This window comes from Gallinula chloropus (genome assembly GCF_964237585.1).
Source record: "Gallinula chloropus genome assembly, chromosome: 2".
NCBI classification, from domain to species: domain Eukaryota; kingdom Metazoa; phylum Chordata; class Aves; order Gruiformes; family Rallidae; genus Gallinula; species Gallinula chloropus.
The window spans coordinates 56999300-57025067 of record NC_140086.1 but is presented as its reverse complement, the minus strand read 5'-3'; the positions used below and the strand labels follow the sequence as shown (position 1 = coordinate 57025067).

Sequence of the window (25768 nt, the reverse complement as noted above, 5' to 3'; positions counted from 1 at the left end):
GTCACAAAATGCAGTTTAGCTAAAAAATTGGCGAACACTTTAATGGTTTTAAAAAAGCCATTGCTGTTAAAACCCTGGCTTTCCTACACATCAAACCCTATTTTCCTGACCGAACACCGGGCTGAATCAGGTCTGTGATATTGGTCTGATTGCTTAGAAGACCCTTTTAAAGATGTTTCTGCTTTCTGAAATGGAAACTCATTTAGGCCATGTATTTATTATGCTACAATAGATCTTCTTAATCCATTGTCCCAAGGGCAAGCACGAGTGGCTACAGCAGCTGAGGTTACTTGCAGGTTTTGGATCACAGTTAAGTTCTGACAAAGGGTCTCTTGTATTGTAAATGTGTTGGTTTCCATAATTTATGATGGAAACAGATGCTGAAATCCACTGATGCTGGCTGAGGGCGCTGGAGCAAAATGATAATATTTCATTTAGTCTCAGAGTTTAAACATAATCATTTGTCAGAGTGAATTTATTCCTTCCTAAGCAGCACCTGATTGGTGCAGAAGCGTTGAAGAAACCTTCCTAAGCACTGGCTGCAAGGATGTAGTACTGCTGTCTCTTTTCCTCCCCAATCCTGCTTTCAAACTGATGTAATGATGGAAATTCCTTTCCTTTCTACTGTTCTTCACTGATTGCATGGTGAGTTTTATATAGGATATTGCCCTGAGTATCAGGGAGAGAGAGCAAACTATCCCTATGAAGTGGGTGTCCGTGCCAGTATGCGGACAGCAGCAGGAGCACTCTGCACTCAGTACTAGGGTGGGGAGTAATAAAGAGCCCGGCTTTGTCAGTAGCCTGTGCTTGTATCATCTTATTTGTATCATAAAACTGCACTTTGAGAGACTTCCCTCTTGGCTGGCAGGTTTTGCTCTTGCAGCTCTCCAGTGCGTGGTATCCAGCATCACCTACACGTGTGCTTTCTCGGGTAGAAGCTCCCCCTCCAGCTATTTTCCAGAGCAGCTAATTACCTGGCTGCCTTTTGGCAGATCTTTCTGCTTTTCAGGATGGGTTTTCCCCCCACCCCTTTCTTATTTTGTGTTGTTAAGAAAAACAGGTGTAATCTTTTTAGCTTCATGAAATATTTATGTCGGCAAAAGGCATCAGCCTTTAGGCATAAACCAGCCCAGCAAAGAGTGCGGTAGGGAACGTGGCTGCTGAGATGGGTAATGGCCACAAAACTTGTTCAACAGTTGAAGTAAAGGTTAACCAGCTGCAACACGTTAAGTTTTACAAAATTAATGTGTACCTTCCAGTGTTGAAAGGAGGAGCGTATCTGACAGATGGGAGCTCATTTACTCAAGTCAATTTACTCAACTCATCTTTTTAATTGCAGAGAGGGAAAAGATAAGGTATCAGAATGATTTTATATTTTGCAGTTTATCAAGAAACGTCAGCAGTTTGCAAGAAAAAGTAATTAATAGTTAAGTTTCTGTATTTTAAAGTATTACTGCAACTGTATGAGAAGAAAAGAATAAATGCTGGATAGCAAAATACATGTTGAGTGAGGCCTTTATGTTACTCAGTCTTTCCATATGTCTTTTTCTTTCCTCCCTCCCCCTCCTCTCCCCTCTCCCCTTGGAAAAGGGTGATTTTCTGTAAGCGTCAGACTGACTGCTGACCACAGCAACAGGACCGACACAAGTTTCCATAAAGACATTCTTTCCCGATTGGGTGTCCTGTGGTGACACTCCAAGTTATGCCAAACCCTTCCCACGTTGTCCCATAATATATTTCCTTCTGCAGAGGAGGTGATTTATGGGTTGGTTTAGAGTCTTTCTGTAAATTATGTATTTTATTTTTATAGGGCAACTGTAGTATTTCTTCTTTGATATGAGAGCAAGTGTGCTAGCTACTTAAATATGACAATAAATAACTCATCTGCTCTCTTTCCAAAACTTCTGTGGTGGCTGATGCCCACGTGCTGTCTCTGTAACCAGGTTTGGTCGATACTTGCTTTCTGCTAAATGGGCAAGTTAAGGGCTCTGCCAGCACTTCCATTTCTTTTGCTGATATATTGGCAGGTTTGGAACTACTTCCAGGGAAGAAGAGAAAAAAAAAAAAAAAAAGAGAAAACATGCTTATTTTTAAGTTTTCTGGGAAGCTCAAAAGCTAAATTGAGACTGATTGTTTAGTTCCATTAAAGGAAGAGCTTGAGTGCTTCAAAGTGAGAAAAAGATTTTTGATAAATGCATCTGTCAGACCCCTGGCCTTTTATTTTAATCTCATAAAATAAGCAAGTCGGTAGAGAATTTAACTTCTCCATTTTGAATACATTAGTGAATACTTAGAAAATAGATCAAATTAAACATGGTTAAAGATTTCCTGGAAAACTCTCTGTAGAAGTGGAATGGAGTATCAATAATTGCATCCAGTTCAGGGGCTCGCAACATAAGTAGGAGATGGAGCTGTTGGAACAGCCCAGAGGAAGGCTGCAAAGATGGTCAGAGGGCTGGAGCATCTCCCCTACAATGACAGGCTGAGAGAGTTGGGTTTGTTCAGCCTGGAGGAGGCTCCAGCAGGACCTTATAGCAGCTTTCCAGTACCTGAAGGGGCCTACAGGAAATCTGGGAGAGGGGCTGTTTACAAGTGCATGTAGTGATAGGATGAGGGGTAATGCCTACAAACTGGAAGGTGTATTTAGACTTAGATATAAGGAAGAAATATTTCACTGTAGGGGTGGTGAGACACTAGCACAGGTTTCCCAGGGAAGCTGTGGATGCCCCCTCCCTGGCATTGTTCAAGGCCAGGTTGGATGGGGCTCTGGGCAGCCTAGCCTAGTGCTAGGGGTTCCTTCCCAACCAAACCACTCTATGATTTTATGGTTCTCTGTCAGAAACTAAACATCAGTTTTAGTTGAAAATAATGCCACCATTCATTTACTGACTCCTTTTCATTGCCAGAATCTGAAGAAGATTCAAGAAATGGACAAAGAAGCAAGTGATGAATCCAGCACAGACCTTGATGATTTAAAAAATGCTGACTGGGTAAGACAACAATCGAATACTGATTCAGCATCATTGCTAGTAGTTCCCATTTCTTTATACTTCTTACCTAAATTTGTTTGGTTTATCTTAAAATCTGTGTCCCTTTTTATTAATAGTAACTCATGGACAAGTTAGTATCAAATGGAGTCTCAACCTTCCTTCAGAGACAGATGAAACAGTACGGTTTGGGATTTTCTTAAAGCATTACATTTTTGTCATTTTTTGACTGTTTTCGTGGAAATGCTTTTGCAGCTTTAAAAGGCTGGACTTTAGACAGGTATTGTGCCGCCTGCCCTTCAGAGGGACAGCCAGGCAGTAGGCAGAGCCACCAAGTTTCTCCAGTGGTGAAAAAAAAAGTGTTGCAGCAAAGCTCGCAACAGAAAGCAGCTTGCTTTATTTTCTAGTTACTCTTCTTGCCGTTCATAGAGGAATATTATGAGGTTCTTAAATTTGAATCAAGTACTCAATTTCAGTCTCCCAGTCTTCTGTCCATCACTTGGTTTTCCTCCTCTCCAGCCATTCTTGGTGCCCAAAAAAATGAGAGGGAGGTATTAGTGTGCAGTGCTCTTACAGGCAGAACAAAAGAGAGTTGAGTACTGAGAGGATGTTGCACAACTTTAGGAATCAAAGCCCATCCCAAAATTTCTGTTTGAAGAACAAAAGCTGGGAAACTTTGCAAGAATATTTTGGGCCTAAGGGAAACAAAGTTTCAGATTCAATCATTGTTTTAATTCACATAATATTAGCTATAAGCCTAGAAACTTTCCTGACATGCTTGAAGTATACTTGAAATGGAAATATAGATGTACAGTAAGAGAATTTAAAATCTTTTTTCTGTATTATCTTAGAGATGAACGTCACTTGAGGTGAAACTCTGCAGTCCTGCTGAGTTGCAACAAAGTTTTGTTACGTTCATGAGGGTTAAAAATAGGCTTATATAAAATAACCACGGGTAAAATGGGTTTTAGTTGATGTGTTAAAGATAGAATAGTACAGCTGTACGTATCTGGTGGTATCACGAAAGGGGACTGAACAACTTTGATTTAATCTGAGGTGGTGTTCAAGGGTAAGGTATCAAATAAAAATTCTCTCTCTTTCCTCTTGAGGCTCGTTTTTGGGTACAAGTGATGCGAGATCTACGGAACGGTGTTAAACTGAAGAAAGTTCAAGAGCGTCAGTACAACCCGCTCCCAATAGAGTATCAGCTCACACCCTATGAAATGCTGATGGATGATATTCGATCCAAGCGCTACACCTTAAGGAAGGTCATGGTAAGTCAAGAGAATCACTGGAATTTGTCAAATCTGAAATATTCTTTTCCTTTTTCGTCATCATCATCTTCTCATTTTCTTCTCAGAACGTTGAATTTGTAATTTCTTGTAGATAGTAATGTTTGTGGGTTTTATATGGCATCTTAAATTTATGTAGTACATGGAGGGGGAAAAACAAAAACCCAACAAATGTTGTGTATTCTGTATTCCATATGGCAGGCATTTAAAATTCTGAAAGATAAACCTATATATCATATGCTTGTACAAACGGCATGTGTTGGTTTTGTGATGACCTTGAGAGTCCTGTCAAAAGTCCTGTCATGCTTTCCACTGAGAGATTGTTAACTCAGTGATTGATGCTTTTCTTACTGGGGAGAACGTGAGGAGTCACAACGTAATTTTTGGCATTCCAGAATGCAAAGTGCTGCCATGTTCTTAGATAATTGGTACTGTGATGGGAAAGGAGAACCTACAGTGGTTGAAAACACATATTACCTACCATGTGTATTACCTATCACCTACATTACAGTGACAATTTATGTGGCCACAATCTATTACAAACTTTCAAGGAAAAATTTGAAAGAAAGGGCTTTCTCTGTGTAAAAAAAAATTAAATCATCAATTTGTAGAAGCTAATTATTTTCAACATAATCTGTTGCTTTCAAGTCAAGACAGTACCTCAAAGCAAGCTGGAGAGTGTTGACGGGTCTCGTCCTCAATACTCATAAAGTTGATTCGAGACACTCTCTTTATCAGACCCCATTTGATATTTACTGGAGTTTCCCTGTTTTTTCTTTCTCTTTGGTACATATTGTGTTCAACATTAGGATGTCCCTGATAAGATAGTGACTGATCTAAAGAGCCCCTTACCCCTCATAAGACATTTTAAACACCTTTTTGAGAGGCACGTATTTGGTCAGTGTCAATATTTATACTCTGCAAGTATTGACCTGTGCCTGTTACTGATTACCGTGGAAGCTTCATTTTAGAATATTCAGTGTTAAAATGCATTTGCTTTCATGACAAAACCTCACAAACCCTTTGTTAGTGAGAAAGCTGTGATTCCATCAGAAAAATTCAGAGATGGGGGTGGAGGGGAGATGAGAGAAACAGAAAGCATGTAGCTTGTTCTATCAGAGATCATTAGAAAATAGTATAAAGGGGGAAGAAAATGGAACGTGTACATGGGGAGCAAATAAATTGAGTTCTGTTACAAATGTAAATGCCTTTTATGTATGAGCTGCAAGTACTCCCCTAATGAAGATCTGGATTTAGACGATCAGATTATATTTATTTTGTGCAGCAGATGTTGCTTAAATGTTAAATCAGTAGGGAAAAATACATACCCAAATAATGACTTTATCTGTCTTTCTGCTAACAGTTCAGAGAACTGTGCTAAGGGTTCATACTACCCACTGCAGGAGGAACAGTCCCCTCAGTCCCTTGATTACTGTGTGCAGCCAGGGTAGTAGTTTTGTTTGAATAAGAACCCCTAGGTCGTCTAATTTTGCTTTTGTCAGACTAGCCTTTCATTCATCTTCTGCTGAGCAAGCTCCTGCCTCTTCAGAAGATATTTTCTTCATTATATGGTAGGTCTTTGAGGCACAGCTGCTCTACTGATCATCCAGACTCCTGCTGTATATGAAATTCCTGCAAACATCTATTTTTGTCCTGTTATCTCATTTACTAGGTAGATTGTCCAAAGTGGACAATTGGATTTGAGTTACAGTCAGCTGCAGGTACAGCACCTGTAATGTTGTCTGTGATGCAATTGCTGGCTTAGTCTGACAACTGCTAGTGACAGTGTGCTAGAATAACATTTTTTTTCTTATTAGAAACATTAATTTCAGCAACTTGGATTCTGCTGCATGGTGTACTTGAATGTGGAAAGCATGGACAATAATAGAAATGCAGCCTGACATGAGATGTGTGAGGCCTGAGATTCACAAAGAATTAGAAGTTTAGTTAGATCACGTAAATACAGCATCTTTCAGCTGACCATCATGGGTCAAAACTGATGATGTGTATTCCCATCAGAGAAAACTATAGTGGTTCTTGAGAAGAGGAGAAAAGGGAAATAATTCTAAATCTAAATTTTAAGGTAGCCTGGGAAAGATGGATTATGTTTCTTTCTATTGGTCAAAATGGTTGTTTGGCAAAATTTCATTAAAAGCAATTTTTGTTTTAAATTTACAGGTAGCATTTTTGACTTGATGGTTTGTGAAAATGCACATGCCACTAATGATAACAAGGGGTTAAGTAATTCTTTTAAGTAAATAAGATGCAACATGAAGTCTTTACTGTTCTTTTAATTAAAATAATGCTGTATTTAAAAGAGTAGCTTCATCTGTCTCTGACTGCTCAGTACTCTGAGTAGAAATAAGGGAAAGAACAGATGTTCCTGTCAGGTGCATTGCTTAAGAACTGTTTTGGTGTTTCAGACTATCAAAATTGTTGAGTTAACAGATGCTGATAACTGGATCTGTCTGTTCTCACTCGTCTTCCGTCATAGTACAACTATTCAAAATGTTTTGGAGATGTAAAATGTCAGATTCTGGGCTTCTTGTAAATAACTGGTTTCATTCTCCTCAGTGACGTTGGCATTTCTATTTCAGTACAGATGAAAATAATTTCAAGCTTGTCATCTCTCTATCCCTCTGATGCAGGAGTCCTTGTTTCTGTAGTTGTGGTGGGAACAATATAACTTTCATCCTGGCATTTTGTAACCTTTGCATATCTGCCTGCAGAGATTTAATAGCATTTTTCTCCTCTGAAGGACTTGCTTCCAAAATGTTAAAAAATTGTGAACATTTGTAGAGTCAACACTTGGAAATGGGGAAATTAAAGAATTAAATTACTCTTTCAGAATTAATTTTTCTTTATTATGCATATATTTTAAGCTACAGCTTTTAACTCCACATTGATTCACAATTCACAACTCCTTGTGCACTCCCAGCCTGCTCGCTGGTGGGGTGGGGTGGGGTGAGAAGCAGCAAAGGCCTTGGCTCTGTGTAAGCCCTACTCAGCAGTAACAAAACCAGCACCTTTTTCAGCACAAATCCAAAACTCAGCCCCATACAACAACTATATTAACAAAAGCATCCTACTGTCTGAGTAAGTTAAGATGGCAAATATATATCTACTTATAAGGCTTTAGTTCACAACAGGACTTTATCATGAGCTGTTCTGGAAATGATGTAGCATGTCCCTTCTCTTTGTTTCAGTGTCCATGCATTCTCATTTTTTAAATGAAAATATCTAGGTAGTTCACAACAGTATCATTTCCATGTTACCTATCATATAGGGATAGTACTCTTCTACTTAACACTATCACTTTTTATAGGGAGACAAAACAATGGCTGAGGTAGTTCAATGCCAGTCATAAATGGTGTACCTTTTGGGAAGGTCACGTGCGATGTGCTACTTGTTTGGGGGTCACCATTTTTCAAACTTGGGCTTCAGCCAAAGGTTACCAAGTACCATTTGCAGGGTTTTTTTTAAACTGCAAATCCATATTTATATATTAAAATGTGATGGTAGCAGGTTGTGAGTGAGTAGATGATTACATGGTAATTTTTCTGTGCTGTTTCAATCTCTGAATTTCTGGTTGATTGTTATAATCACTGGTTATGCTTTCCCCACACTGCCAGATTTAATGCATACTGGTGTACAAAAGCCATTTTACACACCTGAAGACTTAGGATAGTTTTGCAGTGTTTTGAGGTATTTTTTTTAAATACTGCTACTTAAATACTACTATTTAAAACCTAAATAGGTTGCAGTTGAAGCTGATCTGATATGAGGAAAAAAATGTTATTGTCTGGGGTTTTTTTCCCAGCATGTATCATGGCTGCATCCGTGCAATGTGTATTTCTGATAGAAATGAATCAAGAGCTATGGATTTTAATTAATTAAAGGGAAATTGCTCATTACAGAGAGAGTTAGTTTGAGTAAAGGAATAGATCTAGTGTGGACAGAGAGGATAAAAGCTTCTCCTTCAGTATCTTTCAGCATCTTGTTTGGGTGCCGAGTATGAGGAAGTAGAATCTGCCACCGGTGCTCCTGCTCTTGGCTTGCTGTCTGCAAAACACCCACTTGCTTTGTGACAGCTCCCTGTGTATCCTGCGGAGAATCACTTAAGCAAATCTTACATTTCTCTTTTTCCAATCAAATGGGAATATGCTGATCCTAATTACACCCTGGTGGCATTAAGATAGGGTGTAGATTGCCCTGAGGTGAAAGGCTCAGAGCCATGTATTATTTATTGCCTACTGTCATGCAGAGGGTTGTTCCCCAAGGCTGGAAAGGAGATTATCAGTTTACAAAATGGCTGTTCTGATGGTAATAACTCTCAACTTGGGCTATCAACTTTGACATCTGATGAACAGTAACTCGGGGAAGAGAGACACTTCTGGTTTCATTAACAACCCTGCAAAGCACGCTGACCTCAAAAAACTGCTGTCTTTAAACAGAAGTAATCAATCACACTGCTTAAAATAATATTCTCCTCCTCATAAAAATGCCAAATCACCATTTAATATAAACCTTTTCAATTTTAATTTTTTCTGCACTATTTTTAGGAAGGTGATGCATGTTGCAGAGTTTAGCAGCTTGGTGTTCTTTGCCAAGAATACTCTGTGAAATTCAGCCTAAGGAAGGGAAAGGGGTGGGTGGAGGGAACAAACAGAATTTGGGCCATGACTGGGGTAGATACCTCCAGAAAGAGTCCCTAGGAAGGACGCTGCATCTGTTTGCTTATTGGGGAAGGGATGAATCTTCTCCAGGAGGCTGTCGTTCCACCTCAGCCTGAGTGGAGGGCACATCTGAAGTGAGCAGAGCTTGTTTGGAAGCCACAGGGCATGACTGAAGTTCAATTAGGGATCATATTCCAGTGACCTTATGGGCATTTAAACCCATTTTTCTGACTGCAGCTAGCAAATGTACACATGATTTGACAAACCAGGACTGTGTCTTTTTATCTGGCTACAGAGTTTGTATGAACAGAGTCTCCAAAAGAAAAATGAGCCAACTGACACTTTAGAAGAAAAAAAGAAAAAAAAATAAGTAGTGGTGCTAAAATTTGGGGCACTTGGTCTGAGAGATACAGTCTCATGGGAATTCCTGTCATATTGGAGGACAGGGCTGATAGCCAGCTACTGTCTAGTAATAGAAGGTACCAGAAGGATGCTTTCTCATCCCTGACAGTGTGCTTGGGCACTGCACTGACAGATGGATTTTTTTAAATAGCTTATTCCAGTTTACAATTTATAAATTCTTCATATGCTAGGAAAACTTCCGTTGCATTCTTTTATATCCTGTGCATTCAGGGAGTTGCTGACTCTTTCCTGTGATGTCTTGTATGTGATCTTATTCTAAATGAGGTATCAGACCTGTCTCTGGAGAAAACCAGACAAAGAAGGAAAGCCCTCACCCAGCCTCTTTTCTACAGAAGTGTATGATTTGCAGGGAGGAAATGTCCTTCCTCTACATCCAGTGGCATGCCATGGTGATTCACCTTCTAGACATATTAACAAACTTTGTTTGACACTTGAATAGTCTTTAAAGTGCAGGTGAAGAGGCAGCTAGAAAATCATGCTCAGGGCTTTCCCCTCCTTCTGCTGGGATTTCCACACAAGGCCACTTCTTCAAGGCCACACCAGCAGAGACAGGAAGTTAAGACAGGAAAGAAAAAACAAGAGGAGCATTTTTTTCATCCCCTCTGGATGTACCAGCTCTATCTTTGCTTTCACATCCATTCTTGGGAGCTGGTAAGGGGATCAAGAAAACTGGGGCCTTAAAGAGTACCTGTGTTTTTTGAAAGGCTAAGAGCAGAGTATGAGGGGCTGTGTAATTGTTGGCAGTGAGACACGGTTCAAATAGTTGTTCTTAAACATGGTGTTGGCCCCTTTTCCTCCAAGCAAGGTCGAAGCTTCATCTGCGTTCTCCCATTGATGCAATTGCAGCCTGGACATATGATTTTGTCATTTCAAAACCCTGAGTATTGCTGTTTAAAGCTGCTGCAGGTGTGGTTATTCTGTAGCTCTCTGCAGAGCTGAAAAGCTGTTATCTGTGTCTTTCCTTGGCTGTGCTCTGTGTGTGGATTATTGCTCCGCTCAGGAACGGTGGGCTTTAATGTCTGGTGCAGGTGTCAGAACACCACAAGCTCTGTCAGGGTTACGAGTTTCCAATTGATCTCATCATCTGCATGAGTACAGATGCACAACACGGAAATACATATTTCCCTTTCTGCTTTCCAGGTCAACGGTGACATCCCACCTCGATTAAAAAAGAGTGCCCATGAAATAATCCTGGATTTCATCCGATCGCGCCCTCCATTAAATCCCGTATGTAATCCAGTGGGATTCATTCCTAACAAAAATGTGTCTTTTAAAAGCATGTTTGTGGCCAGGGAATATGTTAAATATGTTTTCTGACATGGGATTTCAAAAATATTGTCTTCTGTGTATAGAACATGGTCTCTTTAAGAGCAGTGTGTAGTATCTTGCACCTACTGACTAATAGCTGATATTACCCGCAGCTCGTTATCTCTGGGGAATCATTTTCCCCCGTGAATTAGGGAAAAATGCAATCAAACCTCTTTCCAATTTATGTGAGTTTGACAGTTGAACGCATATAAAATCATATCACAACGCTCCACATTTTTCCTCACAAAAAGTGTGAAATCTACTTCCAAGGAAGCACAGTTCTGTGTAAATAACCATTATCTTCGTGTCCCAAGGCCTCGGCTAGGAAACTGAAGCCGACCCCGCCGCGGCCGCGCAGCCTTCATGAGCGGATACTGGAGGAGATCAAGGCAGAGAGGAAGCTGCGTCCAGTCTCGCCCGATGAGATACGGCGTAGCAGGCTGGGTAAGCACATGGCTGGGTTTTTACCTGCAGCTTCCACAGAGAACTTCCCACGGGAGAAGCAGAGGTATTAGACATCTGCCTGTGCAGATGTCACGGAAGGTAAAATTATTCCCATCCCTTCAAAACCAGAAAGAACCTACAGGCTTTGCTAGGCCTGTGCAGTCTTGGTGCTAAGCTGTATGTAAAAATATGATACTCTGTGATTCAACTTGATTCCCTTCAAGCATTTAATGTAAGTATTAGATAAATTTAATGGCATTGTATTGCTTGTTGCACACTACAGTTAATGTTAGATTTGCTCAGAATGGAACCTGTGTTGCTTCTCCCCAACACATCCTTACATATCTGCAAGTGTTCTTTATGTGTCTGGTTTTAATTAATTTTATTAACTTTGTTTCCTGTGGTCAGCACCATCAATTTCCTTGCTTTAATTTAAAATCTGCTTTTGTTTGCTGAATCTATTGCTTCTATTTTGTATTTGAATCCTTGCTTTCTTTTCTAAGCTATGCATATATACAAACATGTGTTTGTATATATTTTCAGTGGGTAAAACTAATTCAGACTCACACTGCAGAGCATTTAGTTTCTGCAGTGTGCATTCATCAACCCACTAGGAAATACTGTGTTTTACAGCAATCACCTATTTGCATTAGTGGTTCTGATGACAAAAGCATGAGAAATAGAGTCTTACATTGTGACTTACAAATGCAGTCTTACATTGTGACACGTTCCCTTAAGAGCATGGTATTTCTCTGTATCAGATAATATGAACTAGCTGGATTTTTGAAGAGCAGAAGTGGCATCTTACAGCTAAAAAGCATGAAATAATCCACGTATGTACCCCCTCACACTGCTTTCTGCAAAATATTTGTGCTTGCCATGTGTGCTTAAAGGCACCAGTCCAGACTCAAGTGGGTTGTGACAGCCCATTGTCTCCAGAGAAAAACAATTTCATCAGCCTTGCTGTGTCACATTGTTTTTGAAGTGCTCGGCAGAGTTTGGTGAATGCTTGGGTGCATTTTTAAAAGCGTGATGTTTTGAACACTCTTCGGGCCTTCCAGTTTCTGGTTTGAATTAAGTTTATGCTTGCTGTATCAATTAGTGTTTCTCATAGGCTTTGATCCTTTTTCAAACATAGGAAGCTTGTAAAAACACAGAATGATTCCTTACTTTTCTTTCAAATGTTTAATTTTAGTATCTTAGACATTCTCCGTCTGGGAACTATCATACTCTCTCAGGGGTAACAAATTTGATCTAATAGATCTTTAAAATTTCTAAGTGATAAAAATGACATCAAATCCATTTAGTAAATAGTTTAAATATAAAAAATAGTTTAAATATAAAACCTAATGTCAATGGCTAGGACTTCATGGGCCAATTTCAGGGCATGGCCTCCATACCTGTCTTCCACCAATTCTTCATTTTTTGCTAAAGATCTAAATTTTTGAGTTCTGGAACTGTGGTAATTCCCCTTCAATCCAGCAAACTCTTTGTATTAAATGCCATATTGCTGGAGGTGTAAAAGGGGACACATGCAAGTTTTATTTCCCAAGTGTTTATTTGCTACTGGCATGAAGAAGAAAAAGAGCCAAGGCCTTGAATATACGTTTTTCTTATATTAAAAATATGAGGTTTTGCTCTTTCTCACGCTGAAATGATTGTTCTGTCCAGTGTTCCTTTTAGAATATAATGTGTTTGTGCAGAATTGGGAATGGAGTAATGCTGCTGGCATTCACTATGCTACAAGTAGATCTGCTGTATAGCTTAGATGACCAGTGAATGTAATTCAGTGTAACAGCATGTAAGGTAATGAGGTTTAAGGATTATAAATGTAAGTAGAAACACCATGTAGGACACTTGCACCATCTGGACAGAAATACTTGCTGCTATTAAAAGAGAAAAAAAAAAGGCAAAAAAAGCATTAGAGTGAAATATTTGGGCATATAAGGTACTTTGCACATGTCCCAGAGTCTCTCCATTTATAGCAGTCAGTAGCACAACTACACTTGACTATTGGGATGGGGGGGGCTGCACTCTTGCAGTGCCTCCTCTGAGGTAAGGGCGGACCTCTGGCATGTGTTTCCCCATGGGCAGAGGCTCTATCCCCCTGCTCAGCACATGATGCATGTACAGGTAAGATCTTCTCTACCCTGAGCAGCCACTGAGCAGGGCCAGCCTGTGGCTGAGCACTCTCAACCTAAACCTTCTTCGGAAATGGTAATTCAGTCTTGGTAACTGTCCTCACAAAGGGAGAGTTTTGAGTAGATGAATAGAGGAACTGGAGTGAGATTTCAAGTGACTTCATAAAATCATCAGAGTAAGCTATCAAGACAGCCACAGCCTTGAGATACATGTCCTTTTAATTAAAAGCATGGATTTGTGTCTCAAGCAAGTTGACTTAATGGAGCTTGGAGAAAACTTTAATTCATGTTTTATAGACACCTTCACTTAGGACTCAGCAGTAGGTGAAAAGCACCCTTATGCTTTGAAATATATTTGCCTTTATGCTGTTTGGACAGGGATTTGGATACAGTTTCTGTGGCTGTTACCTGTGGCTGATGTTGTCTAGTTAATGAACTATAGGAAAAATACCCTGACTCCCAAATTTGAGTCAGCCACCTACTGTGATCACCACACAGGTTTATTCTCAGGAGGAAAACTTGTCCCAGCACAACCTTTTTTGAAACATCTTTCAGTGCAATGGTATGCATGGCTGACAGGCCCTTTCATACCAAAGTGGATGTTTATCACCTGTAAGACAGATAAGCTGATGTCAGTTTTGATACATTCTTGTGGCTGGGCAAGGCCTGCTTGTTTGGATTAGTGCATTGAAATTTTGTTTTCAGTAGAGAAATATTTTGAATGTCTACTCCCAGAATTGCACTGTTTAATGGGAAATACAGATAGGTCTTTCCAGAAATAAGGAACTTTCTTATCTAGGAATGAAATGGTTAGAGGCCCAGAAAGAGGAGGATAATAATATGGCTACGTTTTAGAGGCTAAGTCCAGTGAAGGTTTTTTAAAAAGGAACAAGAATCAGCACAAATCACACTGTGTTCTGCCTTTCTTTCTACGCTCTTCAAGAAAACTACTGTTCCAGCTTAGCTTGAGTGTCTCTTTTTATTAGTTTAATTATAATCATTGGAGATTATGCTTAAAAAAATAGAAATATCTTTATTTCAGGTCACTGAAACTTGTGTGAAATGTGGCTTTGTACTTTCAATTTATTTCTCTCTCTCTTTTCCCTCTCTCCTTTCTCTCTTTCATTTTAACTGAAAATAGTGCATTTTTAACTTGCTTCTTGTTTTGATATTTGAGTACCAAAAAGCTCATTATACAACTACACAAATATAATTACTCTGTATGCAAGTCCCATTTATGCTACTGTCGTTTCCAGACTTTGAGCTTTACTGCAGTAAAGCAGTAATATGTCTGACACATTTTGGATTTAGGCAACAGAATTCAAAATGTCTCAAATGGATTTAATCTTTTGTTTTCATTACCCCTCTGCTTTTCTAATAGCTGAATCATTTTCTTTTTGTTGTTTTTGTTTCTTTTTTTTTTTACAGCAATGCGGCCACTTAGCATGTCTTACAGTTTTGACTTGTCAGGTAAAAGGTGCAACAACACCTGACGTGGTTATTGTGCTTACTGTGAAATTTGTTCCATCTGTTTGTTGAATTCCCATTAAAGAAAGAAACTTGAAGGGATTCTTCTAAGATATGGTCAGTGAAAATAAAAATTAAGATAAATTGCTTATGAGTTCCTACATTTCCCTTGCCACAAAAGGATGCCTGGGTATAGGAAACAACTGTGCTTCACCTGAAACAGAGTGCTGGAATTTCAGACTAGGGTGGCCCAGAGCTATTCCACACTCTAAAAATGATTGCAGAACACAGTCTCACCTTCAGGTCTGACTTGTTTATTTATTAATCTGACCTTTCTGTCTTTACACTCACTTTTCGACTAGACCATCTTTTGCAGTAATTAATTACTTAGGAAGAACCAAAAACTAGTTTTGAACTTGTCTACCTCTCTAGATTTAATGAAATACACCTGTGGATGCTAATCTAGAAAGGAACTGTCAGTTCTACTGGGTCTTTTTACAGTAAATGCTTTGTGAGTCGTGAAATCCAAGATGGTCACTCAAAAGAGGCTGAACCAGTCTTCTTTACTGATTAGCAAAATAAGTTGCTAAGGTTTGCTGGTAATAACTGATTCAGAGGATTCACTAGCTGATCCTTCATCAACTATCTAATATCAAATATACAGGCTCCTCTTGGTGGACCATTAGTTAGGATGTGCAGTAACTCTGAGTGTTTTCTATGTCAGAGTTTTTCCCTGCTAGCCAGAAAATAAATTCATTCCCCCCTCACTGTGGGCTAATTTTCCAGGATGCTCAGGCCCAAAGACTCTATCACTGAGGTTGGAAATAGTCTGCAAAGGTTTGTTTGCTGAGGAGGGCTCTTATGCCAGCTCTTACCTAATTTCCCCTAATTGATGCCCAAGAGAAACAGTCTTGAAATAAATTCACTGTCATTTCATGAAGAAGCAACAGCAGCTGCACCCTGCCCCCTTCCTTACAGTTGCATATGGAAACATCTCATGGGATACTTTTGTGGAGCTTTCATCCTTTCTCCATACACCCTTTAACCTCCTGTGGTTATTTCCCCCATGGAAAGGCATAATCTGACTGAAATGCTAGCATACCATGAACTAGGAAGCTAATATTTTATTACCATAATATAAAAATCATGATAGTTTTTCAGTAGGGAAGCGAGGTTCACGAGTGACCTATCTGTGAACATGGCTTCATCTTCTGGCTGAGCCAGGTGTACACCTTGCCACCATGAAGAGGTGAGGAAGGGCTTTTGCTGCTCTCTCTCCTCCCCAGGCTTCTCCCCAAACATGTCATTCCCCCTTCTCCTCTGTGCCAGCCTGCTCATTTATTCACAAGATGACCTGGTTGAACTCATGTCACCCAGGAACAAATACTTTTGTTGTTTTTTTCTGGTTTTTACTGGAATGGTTTTCTGCTCTTTCAGTGATTTAAACCTGCTTACTGTCTGATCAGATGAGCAGAGAGCTGGCAGAGGGCAGGTGATGAGTATGGGAGGAAGGAACAGGCTCTGTCTGTTGGAGGTGGCAGCAAGCTGTTAATCCAGCTCCAGCCCTTTTGTGAAACCTTACACTCATGGCATATTGTACAGCTACTACAGCTGTCTGGTGTGATCCAAATTGTGTGTGTACATGGTATCATTTTACTCCACTGAAAGCTGAAGGGTCAGATAACAGCATAAACAGGCAAACTTTGGGTTTTGAAAAGTATTACTGCTTTCAGATATGCCAACCTTTCCTTCAGTTTTAAGACTATAAAACTGAATGTGCCAGTGACCAGCAAAAGGGAAATGTTCAGATCTGTCCTTCTACATGTGTCTGTCTGCTTCTTCTTTTGTCTTTTATTTCTGAGAATCCTGAGACATCCTCATTTGTTCAAATCCAAACAATTCTGTCAAAGCTCCCTTTGTAACCCAGTAATTCATTACCATAGTGTTGTTATTTTACAGAAGTAGCTGCATAGCAATCTATACTGTACTTGGATTTGCCCTTTTTGACTGACCACTGAAGAACTCTTCCTGCTTTCTTTATATCCATCTCCCAAATGTGATTGGTTTTGTATTTACCAGTCATGTGGTTCTCAGCAATCAGCATCATATGGCGTGACTGTGTGATCTGATAAATCGTCTGTAGAAGTGAACTCAGGGTGATTAAAACAGTCTACTTAGGTAGATGGAAGCCAGCAGATGAGCAGTGCAAATGAATGACGTGGGTTGGGCTGTCGATAGGAAGCAGATAAGTGGTAATTTTGAATGGTGTTGCTTTGTGTGCTTTTACTTTTTTCATTGTTTTGGAGGTGGGAAAGCCGTACTGTGCTTTCGTTCTGTCATCACTGTTCCCACATACTTGGTCTTTCACTGCTTTCATTGCTCTCTGCTTGGTGGAATTGTCATGAAAAAACCCCACAAATACGCTGAAAACCAGGGGTGTTTTCCTACTACATGTTAAAGGACAGGTGCAGGATTTTATTGTGTTTGCTGTCTGTGGCTGGGGTGACAAAGAACAATTCTGAGAAGACATTTGCTGGCACCAAGCCAGCATAGTTGGCGTGTCCCACTGCCCAATTCCACACATCTCCCTGCTGTCATCATCCTGAAGAGGAGAGGAAGGGCACCTGGGAACTCCCTGTACCCTGCTGTTTCCTGCTGGTGGGATAGAAGGAGCAAGCAGTAGCCACCTGTAATTAGAGTAATCTGAGAGGTACTCAGGTGTTGATTAGGGACCACTTCCTCTAATAGAAAAACAGCTTAAAGCAGCCTCACTTTTGTGCACAGCTCAAAAACCCAGACATTGCCACTCTTAACACTCAAGTTCTTACCTCAAAGCTTCATGCATGGCTGTTTTGAAGTTATTTCACAAATAGTTTGTACAGTGAGGGGTTGGGGGTATCAGGGAGAGGAGAGAAAGGGAACTGAAGCGTTTAAACCCAAACTTCACTGAGTTTGTTCAGGTTATTTCTAACCCTGTAAGGTGAAGGGTATCACTGTTGGCTTTACATCATCTGTGCCTCACACCAGTGTGAGGAAGGAACTCTCCCATCTCCTGGTAATCTCTTAATTTAGATAACACAGTAGCAAATGTGATGCCAACACCAGCAAGGCTGGCAGTTTCATGTACTGACTTACTGCTTCTCAGGTTTGACTTTGGCATCAAAGTCCATTGAAAGAACAACACATCACTGTTGCCATTATTTACTACAAAATATTCCCCAATATATTATCGTCATCATCATCATGATAACTAGCAAAAGGTAAACTGTATTGATTCTACAAATCCATTTTAGCTTTCTTTTCAACTCAGTGTAAAACCTACAGGCTAGAGGAGTACATTTGCTCTATAGGACAGCAGTCGTGTTTCTGTTGTCATTACTTGCCAGGGAGAGCTGGTTAGGAGTCAGACAGCATATGGTTACATGACTGCAGTGGCTTGCATGTAATCTGTGGTCTGCTTAATTCCTTCTTTCATAAGAGATGTAATCTTACATGTAAATAAAGGCGCATTTCATATTATCCTAGGGTGGGGTTTTTTTTGTCCTCCTCCTTCTTAAGGCTAGTCAAGGAAGACCAACACACAGTTCAAATAATCAAATAAAGACCTTCTCTTCTTTCATTTGCCTGTTGTAATGACAGCTTAGAAGAAACTCAAAAGAAATCAAACACATTCATCCAATTTGCAGGTACTGCTTATTGTACTTGCTGCCTGAAAACACGGGGCAATGACACTCTCCCAGTGTGTCTGAGTCTCTAATAAAATCTTAACCCCAGGCTGTTACTCACACAGGGTTTTTTTTAGTATCATTTGAATCAACTTCAAAACATTTAGATGTTCTATGAAATTTCTATCCATTAGAAAAATAAAAAAGGAATTAGGTTTTTGTTTCAAAGAATTGCCCATTAATTTCTTCTGTCATAGTAATTTTTATAGGCATTAGTCTATTGGTTGTTTCTGAGTTGTTTACCCTGATTAATTATTATCTTGTTTATGGTGATGATGATGTATGATTATCTGCCACACAATGATCTTTCTGTTGCCTGGGTACGTTATTAAAATAGCTTAATCAAAGTAATATTTTTTGGTCTATATCTGCTGCCAAATTCTGGCTTTAATTTTGGAACAAGTTCTTTTTGTTGAGATCTGTTTGCTGAAACTGTAAAATTTCGTGAGCCTTTCCTTAAATTGTAGTAATCCCTTTATTCATATATATCCAGTATTGTAAGTGCAGGAATGATAAACTGAACTTGAGCACTGTTGTCAACATGGATTTTATAAATTGGATAGTTTTCTAATTTTACTTTTTTTTTTTTGTTTTACTCTTTAGTGCTTGCAAGTTGTAAAAAAACTGCCTGTTGTTTTGGTGTTTTTTTCTTTAGAGGAAAGAATGGTGATAAGTGATATTTCCTACTGAAGAGCCCTTCAAAACAAATACCATGTTGGGTTGTCTTCTCGATTCACCTGAAACTTCTAGGATATTTCAAGAAGACTTATAAACCAACATATGAACAACTCACCGATATGTATGAACAACACATACATGTGTGGATTTAATTAACAACTGGTTTAGGCTTTGTAGATAGATTGGATACATGAATTACCTTCAAAATGGATCAGAAATTTCCCTTTCTTGGGCCTAAAGAAATCATGCCTAAATTCTTATAAAACAAGGAAACAAAAACCCCCCACAAACCCAAATAAACAAAACAAACAACAGTAAAAACTCAGAAAACCATTTACAATGTACCTGGGATATTCATTCCAACACCTCCCATAGAGTTAAAGGATGGTTGGTGGATGGCCCCTGCTCGTTCCCCAGACCTATTGGGTGTTCTGGTTTTTTTAGGAGAGTGATACTGTTGGCTTTCCCATCATTTATTGTCCCAGTGAATCCAACAGTATTTGCAAACTATTCTTTACCCTCCCTACCATTAGGCACGGAAGTCACCACCCAGGAAGTTTTGGGGAGAAGGGACACCACCTTTGGCTGTTGTGCTGGTGGTGCCAGGGCTGCTTCATTGGACAATCTGTTCAGGAACCGCCCTGTGCAATCAAAAGATAAATCAAAGGTTTTTCTCTTGCTCATTTGGGAAACCCTTAGCTGCTTCAATCAACTTCGGGCCAGCTAATTAGCTAATTACGAGGTCTCAAGAAGTGGCATTGGCAGCAGGGAGGTGAGACAATTTGGGTTTGTTTTCCTGCTGTCACTTTCTGGGATTCTGTTGAGTGGCTGTTAGAGCAGGAATGCATTTGATGTGGAGGACGCCCATTCTGTACTCACAGAAATCTGGGAGGGGAAAAAAAACCCATGACCTATAAGCCATAGCGCTAGTCAGGACACCCATTAGCCAAGCCTTTGAAGATAGGAACTAAGGGTTAGAGAGTCTAAGTCTTTGATTGCAGCCCTTTGTAGGGAGAACCTGAAGGCAGCAATAACCCTGTAGTACACAGATTCATAGGCTTGGAATGTCACCAGGACTTTAATGGTCCAAATAATCACCTTTTCTTATACTCCCAGTTGAAGGTATGATTTATAGAGGAACTATAATATATCCCCTGTCCTTTCTAGTTCAGTTGCCAGCATTTAACAATAACCTAATTAATTCTTTAAAATATATATTGATTTAACTTATTCCTCCTTTTATTCCTTTTCACTAGCTGCTCCAGTGAGAATGTTGTAAAACAGACCTACTGCTGCATCCAAGGCTTTGTCTAGACTATCTAGTTTTAACTTCTCTAGTGTAAGAGCAGCTTTTACCAATGCAAATTGTGTTGTAGCAGCAGTGACCCTGTTTGTTTATATCAGGGCAACTACATAACTCACTCCAACTCATGTGTGAGTACTTACATTGTTGGCACTGGGAATATCTGGGTGATACCATTTCCCTGTCAGAGTCCTCCCAGTAACCTAAGGTACGAGTCATTTGACCTTCTGTGCCTCTTTTCACCATGTATAAAAATGGGAATAATAACTTGTCATTACCCTAGCCTTAAAATACCTGGAGGTACTTTGCTATTACAAGACTGGGGAAGGAGCCCTATAATTACATGGGTAGGTACATGAGTAGGAAAACACATGAGTAGAAAGACCAGATGCTTAGGCATGCATGCAAACGGGAGATTAAAAGCTTCTCTTCCTTCTCCCTCCAACATAATTTTCTTCAGATTGGAATACTGCACTTTTTACTTTTGCAGAGATAAAACTGATTTATCAGACTAAACTCTAAGCTTTCCTAAAATATCAAAGTCTGGGTCATTATCTTAATGTCTGAGCTAAGCTGGACTAAGCACAGCAGACTCAATGCTCTACATTATCCAGGATGCATCTTCATTGCACACTGACAGAAATCGTGAGATATTTACTCATTGGAGTTACGTCCTTGTAAAACTCATGTAGATGAAAACAGAGCTGGAGCCTTACGCTTCTGCGGTTGCATGAAGGTTTGACATCACAGGCTTTATTTTTAATACAAATGACCACGCAGTCCTGAGAATTGTGCATGTTTTTGATGACTGCTAGTTATTTAGCTCATTTTCATTCCTTTTCTGTGTACTGCAGAATGAAGTGTAATTCTGTCCTCACAGGAAAAACTAGGTTTACTCCATGCTGAACTTCCTAATTGCTGTGTGGCACTGTCTTCAGCTTCACTGGAAACCCACTTGTCCCAATACAGTTGTGTGTTCTCCTGATGCTCATTATGTAGTTAGCTACAGACTGTAAGCCAAAGGAAGAATATTTGCAGGTTTAACTCAGGCTTATTTGTTTTGAAAAGTTGATGGGGGTTGGTCTGAGATTGGGTTTTAGCATTGTGCACTGCTGCTTTTTCCACTGTTTTCATTCTTTCACCTTGCTCCTGTACCACAAGCCATTGCCTGTAGTTCTCTGAGCAGTATATTGCTAAAATAGAATAATTGCACACATCTAGCTCTCACATTAATACTTTTTTTCTCCTTTTGTTTCTATTGCATTGGCAGTAGGCTTTGAGAAGGCAAAATAAAAATCAGGGCCCAACACCAATTGTTCTGTTCCTTTTGCTAGATGTTTCTACGCCAGAGGCTGGAAGAAAATTAGTGGATGTCTCTGTAGTGAATGGTGGCCTGGCACCACAAGGAAAGCAGAATGGGGCCACACAAGTGACAGTGCAACGCAAGAGACTCCTTAAGGCTCCCACGTTGGCTGAACTTGACAGCTCAGATTCAGAGGTAAGAAATAGGGACACAACTTGCTTCTCGATCTGTCAGAATTGAGTCTTGGTCCTTAATGTGCTGAACTGATCAGCTGAGAAGTGACTTTGCAGATTAACATCTCAATTTTCTGTGACTGCTTTGTCAGCCCACAGAGCTTAAAAAGTACTGGATCAGACCTCAAAAATGAGAATATTCTTTTAAAAGGTTAAGTGCTGATTTTGGCCTTAGACCCAGTATTTTCTTATTTTTCTAAATACTCAGAATCTGTCCACAGTGTGTAGGTAGCAGTTGTGGTTTTGGGAATGCAGGCAATGGAGTTGCACCCCTGTGGCCCCTGTGCAGGAGCTGTGTCAGGGAAGGACTCAGACGTGAGGCCTGCCTAATAAATAAAGAGCATCAGTTGTGCCAGAGGGGTTGCAGTTGGGTGCAGATGTCGGTGTGTTAGTTTGCTGTATAGGCTGGGGAAGTAACACTCAACAAATGTTTCCCTGGTGGGGCAAGCAAATACAACTCAGATGGAGAAACAACTTTGAATCCACCATCTCTCAAATGAAGAGTTTTAAAAAGATTTTAAAAAGCATAAAAAAGACAAAAACTGGGGGGGGGGGGAAAGCTTAAAAGCTGCATTATATGTGATCCTCAAGAATGAGCTTTGTCTTCTGGCCCAGTAGCACTACTAATTGAGTTTCTGAAAGTTAGGCTGTCTGGAAAGCACATGCAGACAGGGTTCATTCACAGAGGCTAATTTTAGCCTGGGGTAGGCAGTCGTCTTGACTCTTTCTCTCCAGTAAATGGAGAAGGAGGGGTTTCTTGACAGGGCACGTACAAAAGTGTCTAAGCTGAAAGATAGGAGGCTGGGGAGAAATATATGTGGGGAGAAATTTGCCTCTCTGCATAATTTCTTGATCTGTGAAAGGTTGGCCTGCTTTGTATTAGGGGTTGTCCCATGGGTGACTTGTGTGGGTGCATAATTTGGTGCGTCTGTTCTGAAAGCAGCAGAGATTTGCATTCTGAAATCTCTCAGCAGTCTTTAAAATTACAGTAGAGGCTATATGAGATTTTGTTAATATGAATGAAGCTGAGAGGATGCAGGAATATGAAGACCTGTCAATGAGGGTTGGATCTTGAACCTACAGCTTCCAAGCTTGTAGCTCTGTGCATCCTGAAGCTAATACACCATGATATTTCACACAGAAGAAGTCCATAAAAGAAAATTCTGTAAAAAGAAACACAAAGCAATTCTTGTAGGATGGAAAAATAAGTTGTCTGACTGTGGCTATTGATTAGGGGATACTGTGTAGGCAAGAAAAGTTGCACAGGCTAAGCTCTGGAATATACAGCAAATGATAAATGGCAAATAAATCAGCCACATTGGGCTGTCACAGCGAACAGATGCTGTACTGCTTCGAGTCAACAGAAATAGCTGGTGAAGCAATTAAGATGATTAAGATGCTCAGCAGAATGCTGGTTTGGGCTCAGGAACAGTGCTAAAGTAGCGTAAATAAACTGAAGGGAGTTGGGGTGAAGTTTTCCAAACTGACAAAGGGGATGGGACACAGACTATTTGAAGAAGTGAAGGTTGCTCTGCCAAAATGTCTGTGTTCTTTCCTGACTTTCCCTTTGCATGTAACACGCAGAAGAGCGTATGTGTTGTCCTTATTGCCTGTAGATGAATCGGCCACCTCTTTGCCTGCAATTTGAATTGGGTTTAACCTATTTGGAGTTACTCACTGGGAGTTTAATTAAGGCTGTGTTATGCCCTAAATTACAGGCTGCAAATATCTGCACTACTGAGCAGTGGACCTCCAAATGAGCTGTGATGCAGACACATTTTCTTCCCCTGCATTCCCTTTGTTCTTCTCTCAGCTGTGTTGCGATGCAGACTACGCCCCAACACTCAGTGTTGCCAGCCAGAGGTGACAGAGAAGGTCTGATACAGTCCTATGCCTATTTGCTGGCAAGGATGGATATTATACAAACCATTCCTACTTCTTGTCCTTGTTTTTTTCTGCATTGCCACTAAAATCACAGTTTCCAAGGGGAAGCAGGAAATGCCATTTTCCTCATGTGGCTAAGAGAAGTAGCAATCTAATAGTGATTTTTTTGTACAGGTATAAAAATGGTATCTTCCTAATGAAGCTACACCTATCCAGACAGAAATCATGTCGGTAACATATTCAGATGTTTTAAGGTGAAGCCTTTAAAGCTGCATCTTTCTCAGCACATGTAAAATTCTAATTGATTACTGCTCTGTGGAGAAGTGTAGAGTCACGGATGTTGGATTTATCCCACCTCAACTGTAAAGTGTCTACTAGAATAGTCAACATCTACAGTATTGATATGAAGAAATTCACAGAATGGATCATCAGTAGTTCCTACAGAAAATTTCATACTCAAAAAAAAACCTACCCCAGGACTGAGTAGTGTACCACAGAAGAAGAGGCTTCTCTAAGAGCAAGGATTGCTTGGACTGTGCTCCAGATACAGCTGTTACCTGCCTGCTCCTTAAAAAGCCCTCTTTGAAGCCTTGGCTGCTCTCTGTTCATAAAAGCAAGCAGCACAGCAGCATCATTATGGATTTTTAATTGACAGCTTGCTTAATTCTTCGCCTTAGCTTGTTAGCTTCTCTGGCAATGGGAAAATAATCTTCCTCTCAGAAGAGTCTGACTTCTACAAAGTGAAAAGTTTAGTAGTTCCCTTTGTACTGGGGTAATTCTCAGTCACAAAATACAAATGTTTAGCTGTCAACTTGTGAACACTGTTGCACCCCTTCTAAAGAACAGCGCATCCAGTTGCCTTGCAAGTTCTTCAGTGGTCTCTTAAGGCAACCTTGTGGCATGAAGCAGTGACATGCAAAGCTATCAGAGCTAGCTCAGTCGCTAAACTGTACTGGTTTCTGGAAGTAAAACAGCTGATGTAGCTAAATGTGCTGCTCAAACTTCTCTACAGGCTTTCCAACACAACTGTTTTGTGGGATTGCTCTTTGATATGTTTAAGTGAATGTATTGTTTTGTGATATGAGCTGGTTTGAGTCCCTTTGCACAACACTGTGTTGCAGTATAAATGTGGGAACAGTATGCATCACAGTGTCCTCCTGTACACTGAATATCCTTGGACTGAGCATGTACGGGTCACCTGATGGGAATTTGTAGAGGCCCCTGTCCTGTGATGCATAGTGCTCATTGAGGTGATCCTGCCAGCTTTGCTTTTCTGACCTACTGTTTCCAAAGAAGGCAATCTATGAGCCACTGGAGGTTTTCCTTCTTGTGATTCACATAACTAAGGGAATCTGGGAGAGAGAGGCTCCAGCCACTAGTTGGACTTCAGGGCAGCTCACTTGTTAGATCTGTAAATCTTGACAACTTAATCTAAGCCTGCTTGCTTAAAAGCATTTGCTTTAGAGCTAAAGAGCATTCATACTCAGATCTTCGACTGTTCCTTTGGGAGGCTCCTGTGATGATCTGTATCTTGCTGATACCTGGTGGCTGAAGACAGAGGTTTTAGTGAAAGCAAAAGATTTAATAATTTGGGTGGCATAATGCTTTCAATACCTGAAAGGTGTTAGTCAGAGCCCGTTTCACTTTCATTCATCTTGCAGGGATTGCTCTTGGCTGTCGTGGTGAAACATGCTTCTATAATGAATGAGATTTCTTTTAAATACAGAAGAAAGGAGAAGCACACCAGTATGGGGGATTAGAGAACAGTGCAGTGGAGATCAGGTCAATTTGTCTTCACCCGAGTTGCTTGTGTGGGTGGGTCTCGTTCTTCTGGAGACCAGAGAAGCCCATGTGCTGATTCCTTGTTAGTGTGAAAGAGAAAGTTGAGCTAATGTATCTCTTGG

The 25768-nt window shown here is 40.2% G+C and overlaps 1 protein-coding gene across 1 annotated transcript in view; it reads left to right on the top strand.

The window, feature by feature from the left end:
- SPIRE1 (spire type actin nucleation factor 1) overlaps positions 1-25768 on the top strand; it is a gene marked incomplete at its 5' end in the record, with an annotated part of 127940 nt that overhangs the window by 90178 nt on the left and 11994 nt on the right. The window contains 5 exons of the mRNA XM_084260577.1: positions 2907-2990; positions 4097-4261; positions 10519-10605; positions 11001-11130; positions 21779-21942. Of these exons, the coding sequence (XP_084116703.1) occupies positions 2907-2990; positions 4097-4261; positions 10519-10605; positions 11001-11130; positions 21779-21942 (630 nt within the window). The remainder of the gene's footprint in view (positions 1-2906; positions 2991-4096; positions 4262-10518; positions 10606-11000; positions 11131-21778; positions 21943-25768) is intronic.